This window comes from Pyrus communis, chromosome 16, assembly GCF_041283825.1.
Source record: "Pyrus communis isolate YQ-2024b chromosome 16, ASM4128382v1, whole genome shotgun sequence".
Classification (NCBI taxonomy): Eukaryota; Viridiplantae; Streptophyta; class Magnoliopsida; order Rosales; family Rosaceae; genus Pyrus; species Pyrus communis.
In genome coordinates this window covers 28676255-28695699 of record NC_142580.1, presented here as the reverse complement: position 1 = coordinate 28695699, position 19445 = coordinate 28676255, and the positions used below count along the sequence as shown (strand labels likewise).

General features: G+C 37.9%; 1 protein-coding gene across 1 annotated transcript; it reads right to left on the bottom strand.

Moving 5' to 3' along the window:
- Positions 1 to 5329: 5329 nt before the first annotated feature.
- On the bottom strand, positions 5330 to 8793 carry LOC137732552 (transcription factor bHLH18-like). Its single transcript, XM_088687332.1, has 5 exons — positions 8677 to 8793; positions 8101 to 8185; positions 7307 to 7915; positions 5842 to 6213; positions 5330 to 5754 (listed from the first exon to the last, which is right to left on the bottom strand). Exons 2-5 carry the CDS (start codon positions 8125 to 8127, stop codon positions 5680 to 5682), a joined length of 1083 nt encoding a protein of 360 aa, XP_088543458.1. The 5' UTR covers positions 8128 to 8185; positions 8677 to 8793; the 3' UTR covers positions 5330 to 5679.
- Between the last annotated feature and the right edge of the window lie 10652 nt (positions 8794 to 19445).

Genomic DNA, 19445 nt, shown 5'->3' with positions numbered 1-19445 from the left:
AAACAATATCAATATATTTTAAGACTTCCACACAAAACCCTTCTCTTCCCAGCTACCACTCATCATTCTTCATCTTTTCAGTTTCAAAAGAAAAGTTTCAAAGCCAAAGAAATGGCAGAAAATGTTGTCACCTTCTTGCTCAACAGTCTCACCTCCTTGATCGAACAGGAGGAGAGACTATTCTCAGGGGTCCGAGCACAAATCGAGGATATCATCGACGAGTTGGAGCGCATTAAAGCCTTCTTAAGGGTTGCTGACACAGAGGAAGACGAAGACCCTCAACTCAAAGTGTGGGTTAAACAAGTCAGAGACGTGGCTTATGAGATTGAAGATGCGCTTGACAAATTCAGGCTCTCTCATTCACATGTTCACAGGCACGGATTCCATGCAATCCCTTCGTAAGCTTTCTTGCATCATCAAGAAATTAAAAGCTTGGTTGCTGGTGATATTCAAGGCATCAAATCAAATATCAGAAGCCTCTCAGAGGGACGTGACATGACAAATACAAGCTTGATGTTGACCCTTGCTCAAGCAAGGTTCGAAAGCCTCAGATCAGTCAAGGTGATGCCCTTTTGCTGGAAGAGGCTGATCTCGTGGCAATCATGACGGGTGAATCTGGACGCCAAGTAGTATTGGTGGTTGGGATTGTTGAAGGAAGATGGATATGAGAGAATATGGAAGAGAGTTTTAATTAGAAATTGGCTCCCCGGCCCTGAGTGTTAATTATTTTGCTGAAACATTTGAAAGAGTAGTATTCACATCTGATCCGTCCCACCAAACAGTGTCTACCAAGTTAGAATACATGATATTCTAATTAATAAGACAGCAACATTATTAATTAATCTAAACAATCAAAAATTTTAATAGCCCTTTGCATTTTAATAAATCTAAGAGGTTTGAACCTAAAAACATCAAGAATGTCTCCAGAAGCCTACAAACTGGGCAGATCACATAAACCTTGGTGGGACTAATGTTGTCCCCTACCTAAACAATAATTGATCATGAACCTGAATTTGTTGGTTTTCAAGTTGTCCATTCATCTGACCACTGCATGTAGTTTTACTCATCATTATAATTAAATTTCTCGCATTCCATTCAACAAAAATACATATACGACCTCAGTTGAGAATTAATCTAGAGGAAGCATCTACTCATATAAAGCATGGCGAATCCAAGTTGATAGAATAGTTGGATTGCCTTGCCTGTATTTCCTCTTTTCTCTCTGCGTTGTAGTGAAAAAATCGCAGATTTCGTTGAAAATAATTCGTTGAAAAAAATTGAATGGTTTGTTCAACTTCAAAAGCATAATGTGCTAATTGAATTAAACGTAAAGTGGACTATGATGAAATTCGAGCGAGTTCATATTTTGGTCACCACCCCATTTCGTTGACTGTGGTATCCCACTATTATATGAAGTTGTCCAAGATGAAAACTAAGGGTGCGTTTGTTGCACTGAACTGTCTCGAATTGGATTAGCTTCAAGGACTAAGCTGGATTGGTTTAGACTAGACTAAACTGAACTAGCTTAGTGAAGCGTTTGGTGCAGTACCGGACTAGAAAACAGGATAATGAGACAACAGATATAAACCCTTTAAACATTATGCAGCTTATTTGCATATGATCATCAAAATCCATGAATTCATTCTACTAAAAAAAGTTCCAAATCCAGAAGAAACTTAACTTAGTATAACTTAAGAATCAACCAATTCCAGAAATAAAGTTGGTAACTTTAAGCTATTAATCAACAAATTAAGATTCAATACAACATCAAAAGCATCAAAATCTATGAACTCGGAAACAGATCTAGCAAATGAACACTAACCCAAATCATTCACCAAAAAGAGAGGGAAAAAAAAAAACCCAAATCAAAGAAACGAATCCAGCAAACAAATCCAGAATTCTAATCGATTAACCCATCAAATGAAAAGCAAGAAATCAAACAGTACTTGAGAAACCAATATTATGTAGAAAAAGGGAGGCAGAAAACCCAATTCAAAATTCAAAATTAAGAAAGCGGGACCCAAATTTCACACTCTTGACTCCCTCTGTGTATTTCTTTTCCATCTACTTTTGGAACTCCGATCTGGAGACGCGACAGAAATCATCAAACTCGTGGGTGATGCAGGTCCGTCGTTGATCATCTACACGCTTCACGGCTATGAGGCGGTGCGACGAGGAAGGAGAGAGGAGTTGGCGAAGGTGCAAAGCAGAAGAAGACGACGAGAGAGTGGCTGCTACAGCAGCGACTGATGCGGGAAGGTCTGAAGGAGAGAGGAGAGACGGGATTAGCTAAGACCTTCGTTTTTGGTGGGCTTCGCTAATACCTTCTAACGAAGTGTATAATCCGAGCGAGTCCTACCTAAGCTCATTAAACCTAATCCTTGTCCAGAACAAACATGGGACTACACTAGCAATTAGTCTAGTCTAGTCCAGTCTCCCCTAATCCGCCCAAACAAACGCACCCTAAAAGTACAATCCAATTTTTTTGTCTTTAATTATACTTTTTTGGTCTGAAATTCAACTTGTTGTCAGTATTGCAATAAATTATTAAAAGTGAGAATGAATTTTACATGAAGAAATTTATAGTATTGTTAAAAAGATATTCTTTGTCAACCAAAAACTCATTAAATCACAATTATAACCCTTCACAGATAATTGAATTTTAAAAAGTAAGTTAACTAAGGACCTGTTTTTTAATCAAAAAAATGCTCTACTTTAAAGTTTAACAATAAAAAAGTATTTATTAAAAATAAAATATCCTGCATATTTTAAGAATAAGGGCTGCTCCAGACAGCAATTTTTAAGAGCAACCTACATATTGCTTTTTAAAGCTTTTTTTATAAAAAGCAAAGTTGAGCTTTTAATAAATATTTTCAATTTTTGTAATACCATCATTACTTTTTTTTTTAAATGACATTATTGTTCATTTTACACACATTTTATCCCTTGAAAAACAAAGTGAGCCCAACCATCTACCACTACAAACACTAACCTTACACTACCACCACCATTACCACCACTACCTCCACTACAATCACAATCGTCACTACCACTACCACCACCACCACCAGTATAACCATAATTGCCAGAACTGCCACCACAACCAGAACTGCCACCCCCGCCTCTACCACTATTATTACATTTGGACGCCAACCACAACCCTCCATTATTGTCACCACCATCATACTTCCAACTTGTTGCTAGTATCAACACCACCGCCCTGGCCATAGGTATCGTCTCCACCATTCAAACTACTATGTCTATTCTTGTCATTATAAATAATTATATTATTAATAAAACACAGTTTGTAAACCAAAAACCCATTAAATAACAATTATAACCCTTCACAAATAATTCAATTTTAGAAAATAAGTTAACTAAGGTACCCCCCCCCTCTTTTTTTTACCAAAAACTGCTTCACTTTAAAGTCAAACAATAAAAAAATGTTTAGTAAAAGTAAAATATCCTGCATGTTGTAAAAGCAATAGCCTCCAGCTACCACTATTTTTCATTTTACACAACCTTTGTCCCTTGAAAAACAAAGTGATCCCCACTAGCTACCACTGTAAACACTAACCTTACACCACCACCATTGAGGTCACCACTACCACCACAATCGTCACTACCGCTATCACCATCGTTGTTGCCATCACCACCACCACCACCACCACCACCACTATAACCAGAACTGCCACCACCTCCTCTACCATCCCCCCTACCATGATTATTATGTTTGCACCCCAACCACCACATCCCACTATTGTCACCACCATCATACTTCCACCATTGTTGCTACCATCACAACCACCACCCTCGCCATCAATGTCGTCTTCACCACTCCCACTACCATGTCCATTCTTGTCATTATAAACAATTATATCATTTTTATATTAAATTCACCGAATACCTTTACACTGTTTTTCATATTCACAACACTTTTAAAAATACAGTTTATCAAACACTCAAATGTTGTATTTAATAGTTGATTATTCTTAAAGAACAATCGAATCAATCTTTAAAAAAAATGCAGCAATCTAAAATGGCCCTAATTGCATTCCCACTAGCTTTGATAGATTTAGATCTAGAAGTAGACTTATGGTAGTTACTATTCACTTAAATAGTAAACTACGTACCATGGTTGTTACTATTCATTCTTCACCCATTGTGAATAGTAACTTACATAACTATTACTATTCACAAAGATTTATTTATTTTTATTCAATTATTTAGTAATTATTTTTTAGAATAAGTGACAATGATATGCCACGTGTCCATTTGCCTAGCCGATGACATTTGCCTAACGTAAAACTCAAAACTTTTGCCTGAGCATCTCTCCATTTGCCGAACGAAAAACTCAACTTTCACCCAACCAATAAATGCGCCTTCCCTAGGACTAGTGCCATACCGACCGACATAACCTTCATGAATTTGCTTCCACATATTAGCACACCTCTGCATGCTCATTGCCCGTAATTGGACAATGGGTAACGACTTTCCAATGCTCACACAAAAAAACATATTCAGCGGTCGACCATGCGGTTCCGGCTTCAGCTACACCTTCAATGGGAGATGCCATTTTTGTAAGCACAAACAAAATAGGAATGTAGACAATGAAATAAGAATGTAGAAAATAAAAGATTGTACAAAATTTGGTGTGGGAAGAGAAAAAAAGATTTAGTATTTGTATAAAATCTGCAAGTAACTTTTGGAATATTTTTTTATTTGGTTTTTCTATTTTTTCTTATATTTTCTGGATTAAACAGTTATTATTACGAAGAACAGTATAATAGTTGGATTAAACTGAAAATTGGAAATGGATGTCCGAGATTTGGCCACGTGGTTATAGTGAGTGTTGAAGTAGTGGTTAGAAGCCCAGCCGACCATTGTGGCTAGCCCAAGCGTCAGTTTTTGTAGCACACAAAAAAAAAAAAAAAAAAAAAGAATTGGATACACTGACAATAGGGTCATGGATTTGGGCTCGGACTCAAAATTGACATAGCGCCAGCCATGATTGGTGAGCCTTGGCGACCCAAAAATTGATGGTGTGTTTTAGGTTGGATTTGAGATCTAGCCATGTCAATTTAACATGGGTGAAAATGCTCTCAGTATGAATAAATATATCAAACAACTAATAAAAACAATTGAAAAAAAATAAAAAAATAAAAAAATCAATCCACGTCTCCCACTTCAACCCCCACTCCCTCCTCTACTTTCACTCTCAGTTTGGTTCCTAAAAACAGTAATATAAATATTTTATAACAAATAATAGACAAATATAATTACATATGTGAGCATGTAACTAGTAATATATGATCAAACAAAAAAAAAATCAAAATAAAAAAGAATCAATTGCCAAGAAGATAGCAAAGAGATTGCTAAGGAAGTTCACACAAAAGCGCTTCACAACAACAACAACAAAAAACTGCAGCTAGGTTTTCATATATAATCGAACGTGGTTAACGGCCGGTCAACCACGCAAAAATCACAAAGGAAAAAACCCTCCTGCAAAATAAAGCCTTGCTCGCAGCATGAGTACAATGGCTGGTGTTTCCTCCAAAGGTCTTGAATAAAAATAAATAAATAAAAAAAAATGAAAAAAATGAAACTGTCAGGTTTATTCCTATTTATCTAGCTCCAACTCTAGGACACCGAGCGAACGTCAAAACTTCAAATTTCTGTTCACACCAACTTGAACAAAGCATGTCTTAGGTTTTTTACCAGATGTTTCCCTGTCATGCTGAATTCAACATCCATCTGTAATTAAGAAATAGAGTCTTATTAGTTAAGGGTAAAAAAAATGTCAGGTTTAAGTACTAAATTGACCTAACCAAGGATCGGTACCTGAGCAACTACAGTGATATCAAGAATTGAATTGCCAAAGGGCAAGGCACAGCTGTGAACTATGGTGAGACCAAGCTTTTCTATTTCACTTAATATGCTTGTCAAACATCCCTTGGTTTTCTCGCAGTGGATTCGTATGAGAACCTCCTTGTCCGAAACTCTTGCTTCAATTTCTGGCAGTGGCTGGTCAGAGCAGCTTTCGGAGTTCTCGTCGGATGAAGATATATCATCATCCGCTGAGTACTGCATCCTCTTCACAAAAACCACTGCTTCCCCAGTTTTCTTGGCTGCTTGGTCCTCCAGCACCTTCGTACGTTCTTGAAGATGATTCACGTACTTGATCGCATCTCCGAGGACCGAAGCCTTGTCCATCTGTAATTTTGTGAAAAAGGGTAAATTAGAATCTTTAATGGCATTATAACCAAAGTAAACTACGGAAGTGTTCTCTTAGCAGACAACACGACTGCCAGATTATTAATTTGGGTCATTGATTAGACAAACTCTTCCATAAAATCTAGATCATTAACAGTTTAAATTATGATAGTGTGAAAAAGGTGTTATAACCAATCAAATGTCAAGTGTATATTGTAGAACAATTTGCACAGTTTTATTTCAAATATAAAAAACTCAACGACAAATACAATATATTAAAACATAAACATGTAATGAGATTATATATAAAATCACAAATCACTGACTTGTTTCTTGAAGATAGAGGCTTGCAGAAGCAATCTCCTAAGACAGAAATTCGTCCCTACTCCAGTGCAGCAGTTCAATGAACGTCTATCTTGCAGGATACAACTATCTAATCCAAGTTCTTGCACTCGAACTTGGATTCTTGACGAATTGGTTGTGTGGTTCTCAGCGAAATATGGAGGAATGAATATGAAAATTGATTATAGTTTCTGATTTTATTGCCATATATATAATGGCATAATTTGAACTTATCCAACCGTTCATGCTTATCAGTTTTTGTTAAAAAGAAAACTGAATGCAACTGTTCAATCAATTTAAAAACTGAACGTAACTGTTCAATCAGTTTTATCCTTTCGGAAAAAACTAAATCCAAAAAATCAAAAACGTAAATTGTGTTTTTCGTCCATCCGAGCCCATCCTTTCGGAAAAAACTGAATCCAAAAAATCAAAAACGTAAATTGTGTTTTTCGTCCATCCGAGCCCCAAGGCCCAAGGCTCATCTTTGACATTTAATATATACACCCAAACTCTCCAAGTCTAAGGCCCAAGGTCCATGGTTTTAGCCCAATTCAATTCAAACTACAAGTGAGTGAACTCACTTATAAAGAATTAGTGTAAAAGGTGTATGGGCAATGTGGGATTGGCAGTCTCACATAACACAAGTTCCAACAATACCCCACATTAGATCATAACTTTACAAACATAACATACTGTCTAACAGTGAACAAATTAGAAGTACCAACAAAAAAGTTAACTGATTAGCTAGTACCTTCTTTAGTCCTGGAAGTAAGGCAGATAGAGCAATGAACCGCTGGCTGAGCTTTTCTCGGCGCTTTCTCTCAGCAAGAACATGATCTTGAGCATATAAAGGACTTCTAGTCACCGTAGCTGCCCTCTTGATCCCTTGTCCATGATTGGGTGAACAAGTTTGGGTGTCATAGGAACCTTGGGAAACCAAAGCTGAAAGGTTCACTTTTCCATTAGAATATTCCACCTCATTCTTTGGCTTGATAACTGTGCAATCTAGACCATAGTACTGCTGAGAAGTAGTTGGAGGTGAAGAGTCGGAGTTCTCAAACGAAATTAGGTGTGACGAGGAAGAAGAAGAAGCTTTGGCAGCAATTATGTGGTCAGCGGAGCAAGATTTCCAACTAGTAGTGTTCTTAGGCTGTTTTGCTGGCCTTTCCTGAGTGCCGGTCTGATGGGGATTTTCAATGAATGCTTTGCTGAAGTTGTGTGTAGCAGCTGCGGCTTTCGAGGTGAAATTTGGGTTGGATGAGTAGCTCTCAGATGAGAGAGACAAGAATACGAGCTCATCAAATGAGTAGTCCAGAGAGTTCATTTCGTATTGATTGATAAAAGTGGGATCTTCCATTTCCTATAATATAAATCAAAACATTACTAGAGAACCAAAAATTTGAACTTGTCAAGATTAATATTTTACTCTTTTGCATCCATTTTTTCAGATTTCCCATTGCTTTCTTGAATTCTCTTCGTGTTAAGAGATGGGAAAGGAGTATACAATAAATTGTAATTAGAAATGAGAAATACAAAATCAGATACCCATTCTGCTGATGAGATCATGTCCATTATGCACCTGGTTTCTTTCCTTGGGGTGGATATTAGTTAGCAGCAGCGTTTGATTCAACTGAACAAAATAGTAAAATCTTAGTTATGTACGAAGGCATGAATAAAACTTGAACAAAGAACAAAGATTTCATGGAAAGCTGATATTTAGGCTATAATATGATCATAAATATTATCTTTTCTAGAAACTTCAAAACAAAAACAAGATTGCAGAGAGGTGAAGAACAAGAAGTGCAAAACGTGGATCAGATTTGTATGCATATGATCATCTATGTATTAAATGTCAAAGACTCAAAAGTACTAAACAAAATTTACAGAGGTAACAATATTGACTAAACATTCACATCTCCCAGAGATTAATTGATCGAATAAATTAAAAAGAAACGCAAATCTCAAAAAGCCTGCTTGATGGATAGTAATGAACCCTCAAAAACAAGTTCAGGGAACTTAAGGAATCAAAGAAGCCGAGAGATCTCGTTGCAAACCCCAAGAAAACTCCTTGAAACTTGGAAAAATGGAAATAGGAGCACTGAAAGTTGAAAAACACCTCACCTTACGACCGGTGAAGACTATCCTAGTTTTTGTTTTTCCAGTTCTCCAGGAAAGAAGAGTCTTGCAATTGTAATCTTTTTATAGGTGTACGAACGCGCTCCACATCGAGACGATGACTCAAAAGCAAGCAAATTAAGAAAATACAATGTACCGATCCAATAATATACTTTAAGTTACAGTGGCACGTGTGAAAATGTTTCCCGCATTCTGATGAGTGAACGCTATTCATTAGGAGGCTTTTTCTTGTTTTGACCTATAAATTCAACTGATTGGGTAACCTGATTTTCGTTGAATCGGACCAAAAATACATGTTTTCACTTTCAATTCAAGAAATTTTAAGAAATGAATTTCAACCCAATTTCGGAATCAAAATTCCGAAATTTACAGCTTCATCTGTACCAAGATCAAGAGTATTTCCTGTCCACTTCTAGGTAATATATTTCTATAATTCTCCTTTTTTTATTATTATTTATAAGATATTTAAGGGAGTTATAATTGAGAAATTAGAATCATATTTGAGTATATTGTATAACAAATAACAAAAAAAACATTGTTATAAATTTCTTTTTTGAGTGCGATTGTCTAAATCTTAGGTTAGATTTGGTTATTATTTCCTTTTAGGAATTGTATTCTTTGGAGGAGAATGATTTTTTATCTTTCTTATTACTACAAATAAAGGCATTACGTAGGGGGGAATAACATATCTTCTACACAACCCCACAAACACATCTCTCTCTATATTTTCTCTGTGTTGCCGATCCCCTTTCCGTGTCAGTTAAATATAGGCCACAACACGTTATCAGCATGCTCCTACCGCTGCACTTAGGAACCTGACGTTGAAGTGTTCTGCATCAAACCAGTTAATCAATATCATCACGCAATCAGGTTCTTTCAAAACAACGGTTTTTATCTCGATATTTTTGCAGCATTAATAGCATGAACACTCACCATGATGCATGAACCAACTTTACGTATTTCGAATTTTGGATTCTACATAAATTGTGTATGCATCATATTCATAATTGTTGAATTATGTGAATTGATATTGCCATGAATTGCATTAAATATATGTCCATGCATTAAATTAATTGAAATGCATCGAATTAATCTGGAAATTGAAAAAAATAAAAATTAGGGTTCTTCGAACCCATGACCCGAGCCACCAGAAACCCCAACTCACCTGTAGTGAAACCACGGCCTTGCCGTGCAATTTTCTGGAAAAATTTTGACATTGTGTCGTGATTTTTGAACCAAAATCGTTGAAATTCCAGAAGAATTTCATCGAATTTGGATGAAAGTCAAGTTTGAATTTCATGAGTTTTCCCCTTTTCTGTTTCCGCCCGACGTTGAGGTACCCCTCATCCGTCACTAGGAATTGGCTCGTCGTCGAACCCACTGCCATGCACTGAGAACGTTGTACCAAAACCTAGCCACCTAAAGCGGCGGCGCCATCTTCTTTCCCCGACGACATAACCCCGTTCTAACATAGGATGTTTTGGACTTTACCCAAGCCCAGTTGGGCTTCACCTCTCATGGCCCGCATCAAATAGCCCAATTAGGCCTCTGTTTGACTCAGCCCACGACACTAGCCCGAATGACTTAGGTGTTCCCATGCTCCCCACCATAGTAGAACCCATCCCTCGATCCTTACACCTCGATGCACTGGATTGCGTCCTCAGGATCACCTATGTCGCGTCGCAGTGGATCCGTGCCCCTTACGGGCCTTTATAGACCTCACCCAGTAGGTTGGGCCAGCTTCCACAACCCAGAAAGGCCTAAAGCCCTCATCTGTTGGCTCGGTCCGATTTATCCCAGCCCAATTTTTGGGCCTAGGCGCACGGTATAAATTTAAATTAGCCTATCCATGGGCTTTGGCCCATGTTTTTGGGCCCTAAATTTAAATATCTATTTTTTTTAGGCCTTATGGGTTTTATATTTTTTCACCTGCACTTTAATTTGGCCCGAAGTCCAAATAATTAATTCAATTATAATTATAGATAAGAAGTTCTATTTGCATATTTCTGTATATATATTTGTGTTTGTTTGCACAAACATATGAACTTGAAGTTCATAATTATTTTGAAACCTAAAGTTTCTAGAAACATGACTTGTTCGAACACCTGAAGCTTTCCTTAAAACAACACCCATGAAAACCTGAAGTTTTTCATGTAAAGTTAAACCAATACATGTCTATTAAAACCTGAATGTTCTACTTCTAAGTGAATGGATTGATTTTTTATCCATTACACTAGCCACATCTTGTCCTTTTATTTTGTGATGGGAACATGTCGAATTTGAACAAACTTGACTTCACCGCTTTGGAGGTCTCTAGAATGAACTAACTCAAGTGGGTCCAAGATGTGAAGCTCCACCTCACCGTAAAGAATTTGCGTCATTGAAGAAGAGATGGACAACCCGGTTGGCGAAGCTGATAAAGCCTCTTCCATGACCTTCATCCGAAAACACATTCATGATGCATTGCAAATCGGGTACCTTGCTAAGGTAGATCTACGAGCACTTTGGGTCGCTTTGGTTGATCGTTTTGATCACCAAAATGACATCTTCTTGCTTGAAGCAAGACATGACCAATAGCATCTGCGCTTCCAAGACTTTAAGTTTGTGAATGAATATAATTTTGAAGTTTGTCGAATCTGATCACTTCTCAAGTTCTGTAACGAGACCTTAACCGAAGAAAATCTCTTGGAGAATACCTATATGACATTCTCTTCTACCAATATTCTCATGCAGCAACAATATAGGGCTCATAAGTTTACTAAGTTTTCAGATTTGATCTCTGTAAAATTGTCAAGCTCGATCTGCTGGGGCGACTGCTATGGCTGAAGCACATTATAGCATGAATCAACGTCTAAAACACCAATGTAGGTGTGGTAGAGGCGGCCAGAAGCCACCCTGTCAAGGTTAACAGAACCAAGGCCCATCTAAGGGAGGAAACCAAGCCCATAAGCACCATAACCTCGCTCCCAAGGCCCCAAACTTTAAGAATAAGGGCAAAGCACTTGAAACCATGGATGCAAACATGTGTTATCGCTTTGGTTCAAAGGACCATTGGTCCCGTGTTTGCCGTGCTCCCCAAAAGGTCGTAGCTGGATATCATTCTTGTCATAAGAAGTTTGAATCAAACCTTGGCAAGTGGATGAACCAGAGAGTACCAAAATGGAGGTTTCTAATTTTTAGGAGGATACCGCCCCTATGGAAGATTAGAATATTAGACATAAACTAATTTTTCGTTAAAATTAGACATTGGGGCCTCAATGAAGGATGGGAATCTATGTCGGATATGATTCTCTTTCGATCATTTGTTACTTATAACCTTTGATAGGCAATCTATTTACCGCTCGCTTCGCGGATTGTCACTTTTATGAGACAGTTTTCCTGTCGTTAGGGGGAGATAAGAATGTCAACGTTCCTGAAGAACGACGCGAATTATCGTGGATGACTCCTATTTTGTCTCATTTAGATCTGTGCATCACTGAGTTTGAAATTAAAGTGTATTACATATTAGATCTTCAGAGCATAGCTTAAAGCATGCCAGATGTTTTCATCGATCTAGCACGAATGACAAGATCACATATTCCAGTTGCGAATATGCCTGCAAAGTTGGATGTACCAAATATACGACGGATTTCCCTCCTGGAGGCCCGGGACGCCACTTTGGCCGATCCACGTACATTAGCGGCTAGCCAATCATCGGCCCCTACACAAGCGTGGCAGACCACTTGGTTCAAATGATTCACACCCCGAGAAGAAGAAACCCACAACACAGGCACTTGAAGAGCATACTGTGAATTTGAATATCGCCTACTCATTCTATCCAACTCATGAGGAAACTTTAGATTACGGAAGCATCCTTGAAGAGACAAATCCACCTCACGAGAATCGAGAGATTTCGGTCCATTACGCTAGCTTGGATGATGTTTGGGGTAGAAATGAGATGATCGTCGATGATGTATTAGCATATGTAGTAGCTACTGAGATCATGTTAAGTGATGACATTGAACCCTGTTCTGTTGATGAATGTCGATGTAGAATTGATTGGTCAAACTGGAAACAAGCAATCTAAGTCGAACTCGATTTGCTTGCAAAACGTAAGGTGTTTGGATTTGTAGCTTCTACTCTTCCACATGTGAAGCTTATTGGCTACAAGTGGGTTTTTGTTTGGAAGCGTAATGAGAAGAATGGAATTGTGCGCAAGGTTTCTCGCAATGCCCTGCGATTAACTATGACGAAACTTATTCACCTATTATGGATGTGATTACTTTTCGCTACCTTATCAGTTTGGTAGTTTCCGAAAAACTGAGCATGCAGTTGATGGACGTACTAACTGCGTATCTCTATGGGGATTTTGACATGAAAATTTACATGAAAGTTCCCGAAGGACTTACAATGACTGGATCAAATATTTCCATACCCCGGAACACGTTCTCAATTCTGCTGAAGCATTCACTCTACAGTTTGAAACAATCTAGAAGAATGTGGTATAACCGTTTGAGTGAGTATCTGACTAGTCCGGGATATGTGAACAACAAACTATGCCCTTGTGTGTTCATTAAGAAGTCACATTCCAGTTTTGCGATTGTTGCAGTATATGTCGATGACATGAACCTCATCGGACACGAGAACTGCTGCAGACCTTAAGTCAGAATTTGATATGAAATATCTAGGAAAAACTTGATACTATCTCGGTCTCGAGATAGAGTACCGTTCGGATGGAATCTTAGTACATCAATTGAATTGCACCTAGAAGGTGTTGCGCCGCTTTAATAAGGATAAAGCGAAGCCTTCGAGTACTCCTATGGTCGTTCGATCGTTAGATGCAAAACTAGATCTCTTCTGTTCGAAGGAGGATGATGAAGAGATTTTAGAGCCTGAAGTTCCTTATCTAAGTGCGATAGGCGCTTTATAGTACTTAGCTCAATGCACTAGACCTGACATCTCCTTCACTGTTAATCTTTTGGCAAGATACAATAATGCACCTACATGTAGACACTGGACTGGTGTTGAAGACATTTTCCATTACCTTAAGGGTACTACAAATCTAGGCTTCTATCCCTACGGATCCTCGAGTGATACCTCACTCCTTTATTTCGAGTCGATTCTCGCCTTGTTGGCTATACCAACGCAGGATACTTATCTGATCCGCACAAGGCGCGTTCTCAAACAGGTTATGTCTTTACCGTTGGAGGCATCACAATCTCTTAGAGGTTAACTAAACATACCTTAGTTGCCATTTCATCTAACCATGCTGAAATTCTCGCCCTACATGAAGCAACTCAGGAATGCTTTTGGTTGAGAGCAATTGTGGGCCATATTCGAAGCTCCTGCAATATTTACCCCGTTGTGGATGTCCCGACGACAATCTATGAAGATAACGCATCATGCATCGAACAGCTGAAGAAGGGTTACATTAAAGGAGACAACACCAAGAACATTGCATCAAAGTTCTTTTTCTCACATTAACAACAAGAGCATCAGAAGATTGAAGTCACGCAAATCCATTCACAAGACAATCTGGCCGACCTCTTCACCAAATCACTACCAAAGGTGACATTTCAGAAGCTTGTTCAAGGAATAGGTATGTGTAAACTTTTTGAGTTGTAACATTGCTAGTTCTCTTTGGAATTATGTCAAACTCAGAGGGAGTATCCTGAAGTATACTTGCTTGATCCTAATGTACTCTTTTTCCTACGATTAGGAGTATTTTTCCCATTGGGTTTTTGCTACCTAACGAGATTTTGACGAGGCACCCACCTTTCATATCCCTGATGATGTTCCGTAAATGTTTCATTTGACTTTGCATTTCTCACGTATTTTTCCTAAGACTATGAATTTTGTCCCTACTCGGGTTTTTACCATATCCATAGTTTTTTTTTTGTGAGACTTACTTCCTTATACAAATTCCTACCTTATTTGAGAATAGCTTGTTCCCAAAATCAGTGTCGACGAGTCGACTTTCTCAACCTTTACATGATGACGAGTCTACTTGAGTATTTACACACTCAAGGGGAAATTTATAGGTTGAATTTGGGCCAACTAAGCCGGATATGTGTATAGAAAACGTGGGATCCAAACTAGCTAGATGGCAAAATTATGATCCCATAACATGTATCTTAATTAGCTACGTATTATTATATGAATTTTGATAATCAGGCACATGAAAATTGGGATATTGCAAGGGCAATAGAGGAATACAAGGTAGGGAGCTTAGAACAAAAATAAAAAATAGAAGATTAAGGTAATTTCCGTAAGCATTTTTCAGCTTTTTGGCGGCGAGGAGGATATGGTTCTAGTTCCGCACGAACAGTCATTGTAACTACCAATATCTCATAATTATGAGAATTTTGTTTTGGATAGTGTTGTTCACACACTTATTTTTATCTCTCACAAATTTTTATTTATTTGTTAATCTTGTCCAATTCATTCGATTTTACGGGCGAAAATCGAAGTAAAATGGACATTTGGATAACAATGCCCATCTGTATGAGACTGCAACACTATCTCTTAAATTGAATAATCTACTTATATCTACTGATATTGCTATTCACTTGTAAGATAAGAAGTACAACACCAATTGTTTTTTTGCTTCTCTTAATATAAATATATTTTTAAATTAGAAAAAAAATCTGTTCATATTATGTCATATGTCTTATTTGTTAATTATATAAACTCGGATCATACTAGAGGAGTGATGGTGTAACCACATCATGCTCATGTAAATTAAGTGACCATTGGACGCACAGCCTAGGAAAAGAAAAGCGTGAGTGTAGATAAAATGCATGGAACGGGTTAGGACTGTGTGTAACAAAGACAATATACGAGGATTGTGGGGAAGAAAAACACAATTAGAAATAAGAGGATGTAAGATCCATATGAAAGATATTGAAGATTCATTATTTCATACTAACCACCAATATTATGTCATTTGAATCTGGCAACTGTTTGAAGCAACGACTTGTGTACTATTCGTTAATTCATTTCTTAGTACTGGTGGATGTGGGCTATTGGCTGTACTAGCCAGTAACCCAGCCAATGACGATTTGAAGCAAATTATGCATGGACGCACGTTTAAGCCTTAAGCATCATTCAATTGTAAACCCTAGTCATAAACTGCTACATAAAATATTGCATGTAGGCTTGCAAGATTAACCACTTACATCGTTAAAATAAGAGATTCCAATATTTTCCAATAAGTGGGTGCTCAATCATTTTGCAGTGATTATATCATCCACTTCTAACTTTCCATTTGCAGTGATTTACAGCTCAAAAATAAGCTGATACAAAAATTCGGTTTGAATTTGACTTCTTAGTTGGATTCCTTGCTTAGTGAAGAGATGTTAATTACCTATTTGATTAATTAGGAATTGAATTTACTTCCAATTAAGATTGGAATTCTCATTGTGACCGAAGTCCTATGCACTATAAATAGGACCTTAAAGTTGGTTTAAATTGTGTGGCTTATTTGAGTGGCAAATTTGTGCAAGTCAAGTTGTATGTGACTTAGAGAGCAATTTGGGAGAATCTCTTCCGCTTGTTTTGGGTTCTCTTTTTGTGGGACCATGACTTTTCAGGGCTGGATTGATCCGAATATAGTTACCTCAGAAGTTTGGTCATGGACACACAAGCTTCTAGCAGAGTTGTATCAGACCTAGTGGTGCCACCATCACTCTACTCTGAGACACTAGGTGGATTCCTAGCGACTCCACTGGATGACCATGCTTGTTCTGCAAGACACGTGATATGATCTGGATATGGACACATCAGATTAAAATTTGAAATGACCAAAATATCCCTAACTTCATTTTTTTCAAAACCAGAGAATTTAACGAAATAATTTCAATTAAATCTCCAAAATGCTTCAATAATGAAATAAATCACTAAGTTCAGGATGGGATATCACAAAAAATCTGAGAGCATCTTCTTCGAGCTAAAGATAATTGAAAGCACTAGCTTTCTAAAGACTAATACCCTTCTCAATGTACAGAATGGGATAATACTCTACCATAACCAAAATCAAAACGTCATCATATAAGAAACCCTAGATTTTTATTTTATTTTATTTTATTTTATTTTATTTTATTTTTTTTATTTGAAGAAGAGACCCTTGAGTTAGCACAAACAAAGATTCCTAGTTTGGACAAAGAGGATGTAAAATGTAAAACAACATTTTTAATGTGCTTACCAAAATGATTTTGTAACACACGAATTGCATCTTTTTCTCCAACTTTGAAGGGTCAATCAAACCATGCTGCCCAAAGGGGAAAATGATGGAAGGATGCCGTCATGGTGAGCAAAGACATCTGCTTTACCATCCTCTGACTCAACACACTGCTACATTTAACGCTTTTCGTGATGAAGGGCAATTTGTCGCGTAAAGCAATATACGTCACATTGGAATTTATGTGACAAAAATTTCATCGCACAAGGGTTGTGAAAATAGACTTTGCGTGACAAGAACAAAAATTTTGCCGCACAAGAATGAACGCGACGACGGAGATGTTTTCGCGCAAAATTTAAGGGAACGAAATTAGTTTGTTGAGCGTAACCTGATGCAACAAAATGAGTTGGACGAGATACAGTACATGGGACGGTGGTTCTAGTGGCGGGTAAGTTTGCGCGACGAATACAACACTAGTTCACAAAACTTTAAGCAACCAAGTGTTCGTCGCACGGTGTCAACTTTTTTAATTAATTTTGTTTTGCTTTGTTAATTTAATTGTTTTCCTTCTTATTTTTTTGTTCTGGTTACATAATTTATTTAAATTATAATTACTTTTTTATTATTATTAAAAATGCAATTATAATGAATGGAGGAAAAAAGTGACATTTATATATCAAATAAAAATGTAAATACAAGTAAAAAGTTTAAAACTAAGAAAAAAAAACCTATAATCTATTTGGTCATTAAGTGGGGTTGTCTTCGGGTTAGGGTGGGAGTCAGGGTACGGGTCGGGTTGCGAGTCGGTGTGCTGGGGAGGTTGACGGTTATGTTGGTGGACGGGCTCAGAGGCCGACGAGTTATGTGGCTCGGAGGTGGAGGGGACCGTAATGCCGAGTGGGAGATTGATGCCATTCGAGTTGAGGGACTCAATGATCAATGCGTGCTTACTTATCAGGCCAGCCACTTCATGCGTCAGTTTAGTGACGCTGGGCCCTGTGGTTGCAATGATGATAAAGCCCCAATAACGGGCTAACAAGCTTGTCCCATCCCCTAAAACTACTACCCCGGCCTTCACCCGAGGGTCGCATCCAAGGTCTCAGTCAAGATCTGAAACCCCGCATCCTCGGGAGAAGCTACGGACTTAATAGAAGTATCTGGGGGAAGCTGGGAAGCAGACTCCTGAAGGATGGTTGAGGTCCTCTCCACCATCGTCAACTATGACAATAAGACAGAAGTGGATTGGTAAGAATTAATATTAAATTAAATTTTGTAAGTTTTGGAAGCGTAAAATAGGAAATTGAAAAAAGTACTTATGTGCAGCTGCTCAGCAAGCTCATCTCCGAGCCAAACATAAACGTCCTTAAAGACCTCTATCTCGAGGAATTTCGAACCCCCTAGAATAAAAGCAACAAAAAAGCATAAAGACAACATAAAATAAATTGAAAATTTACAAGAAATTGGAAGTGCAAACCAAAATGGTGGAGAAGAGTTTTCTTCTCCCAGTTGATCTTGTTAGCCTTCACCTTCTTTTATTAACATAAAATAAATGTATTAGTGTAATATTTAAAGATAATGAAACAAACGCATAACCCAAAGTAGGAATAATTTTAAAACAATTAAAATTAAATAAGTACTATATATATAAAAACGTACCACATAGGTGGTCCTGAAAATAGCTGCAGAGCCACGCCCACTCGTCCTGCCGATCCTCCAACTTTAGCGGGCAACCCTCCTCTACACCGATGTCCTGATCATCAAACAACTCATAATGTTTGTGGAGGTCACTTTTCCACTTCTTGTACTGCTCGTAAAACAACTTGTCTAGGTAGTTGTCCATCGACTCGTTTATGTCGTCAAAATTGTAGTTTGTCTAAGTTAAAATAAAATAAAAACCAAAATTAAAATTGAAGTCAAAGTTGAAAAAGGAAAAAAAATTAATATAAAAATATGAACTTGATATATAATTGAAAACAAAGTTAGGAACTTACCGATAAACAGTTGCGGACTAGGTTCTTTGTCTTTGACGGAATCTCGCGCCACGATTTCATAGCATAGGGCACTCGATCCTAATGACATGTCCCATGTCGTGGACCAATGCACTATGATGCTTCGCTGTACGTGCAACCCAATGCCTTTTGTCGTATCCTATTGTGAAACGATCAGTTATCACCTGGGTAACCTGCCCTGTTTGTAGCTGTCGGCAAGATCCCCGGGTGTTTTTTCTTAGCTGCAAAACAACAAAACAAACGTCAAACATTAAGTTAAAATTTTACCGAAATTTTGACAGAACCTCCCCCACATTTATGTTGTGTAAGGAGTCCGGGCACGCCGAGGAGTACGACGTGCACTAGGCGGAAACGCCATCGAAGATGTCGATGATGCAGGCGCTTTTGCCACGTCGGGTCCTCCTGATGCAACCATAGAAAGGTCCATTGTCGCTGGACCACTCCTCGCACTAGGAGGTGGTGGAGGAGGTGCGAGGTCCTCCTGACGTAACCATAATAAGGTGAGATATCTACAAAATTAGAAGAGAAAAAAAAAATTAAATTAAAATTTAACTATTACAAGTAAACAAATTTAAAGCTAAATGTGT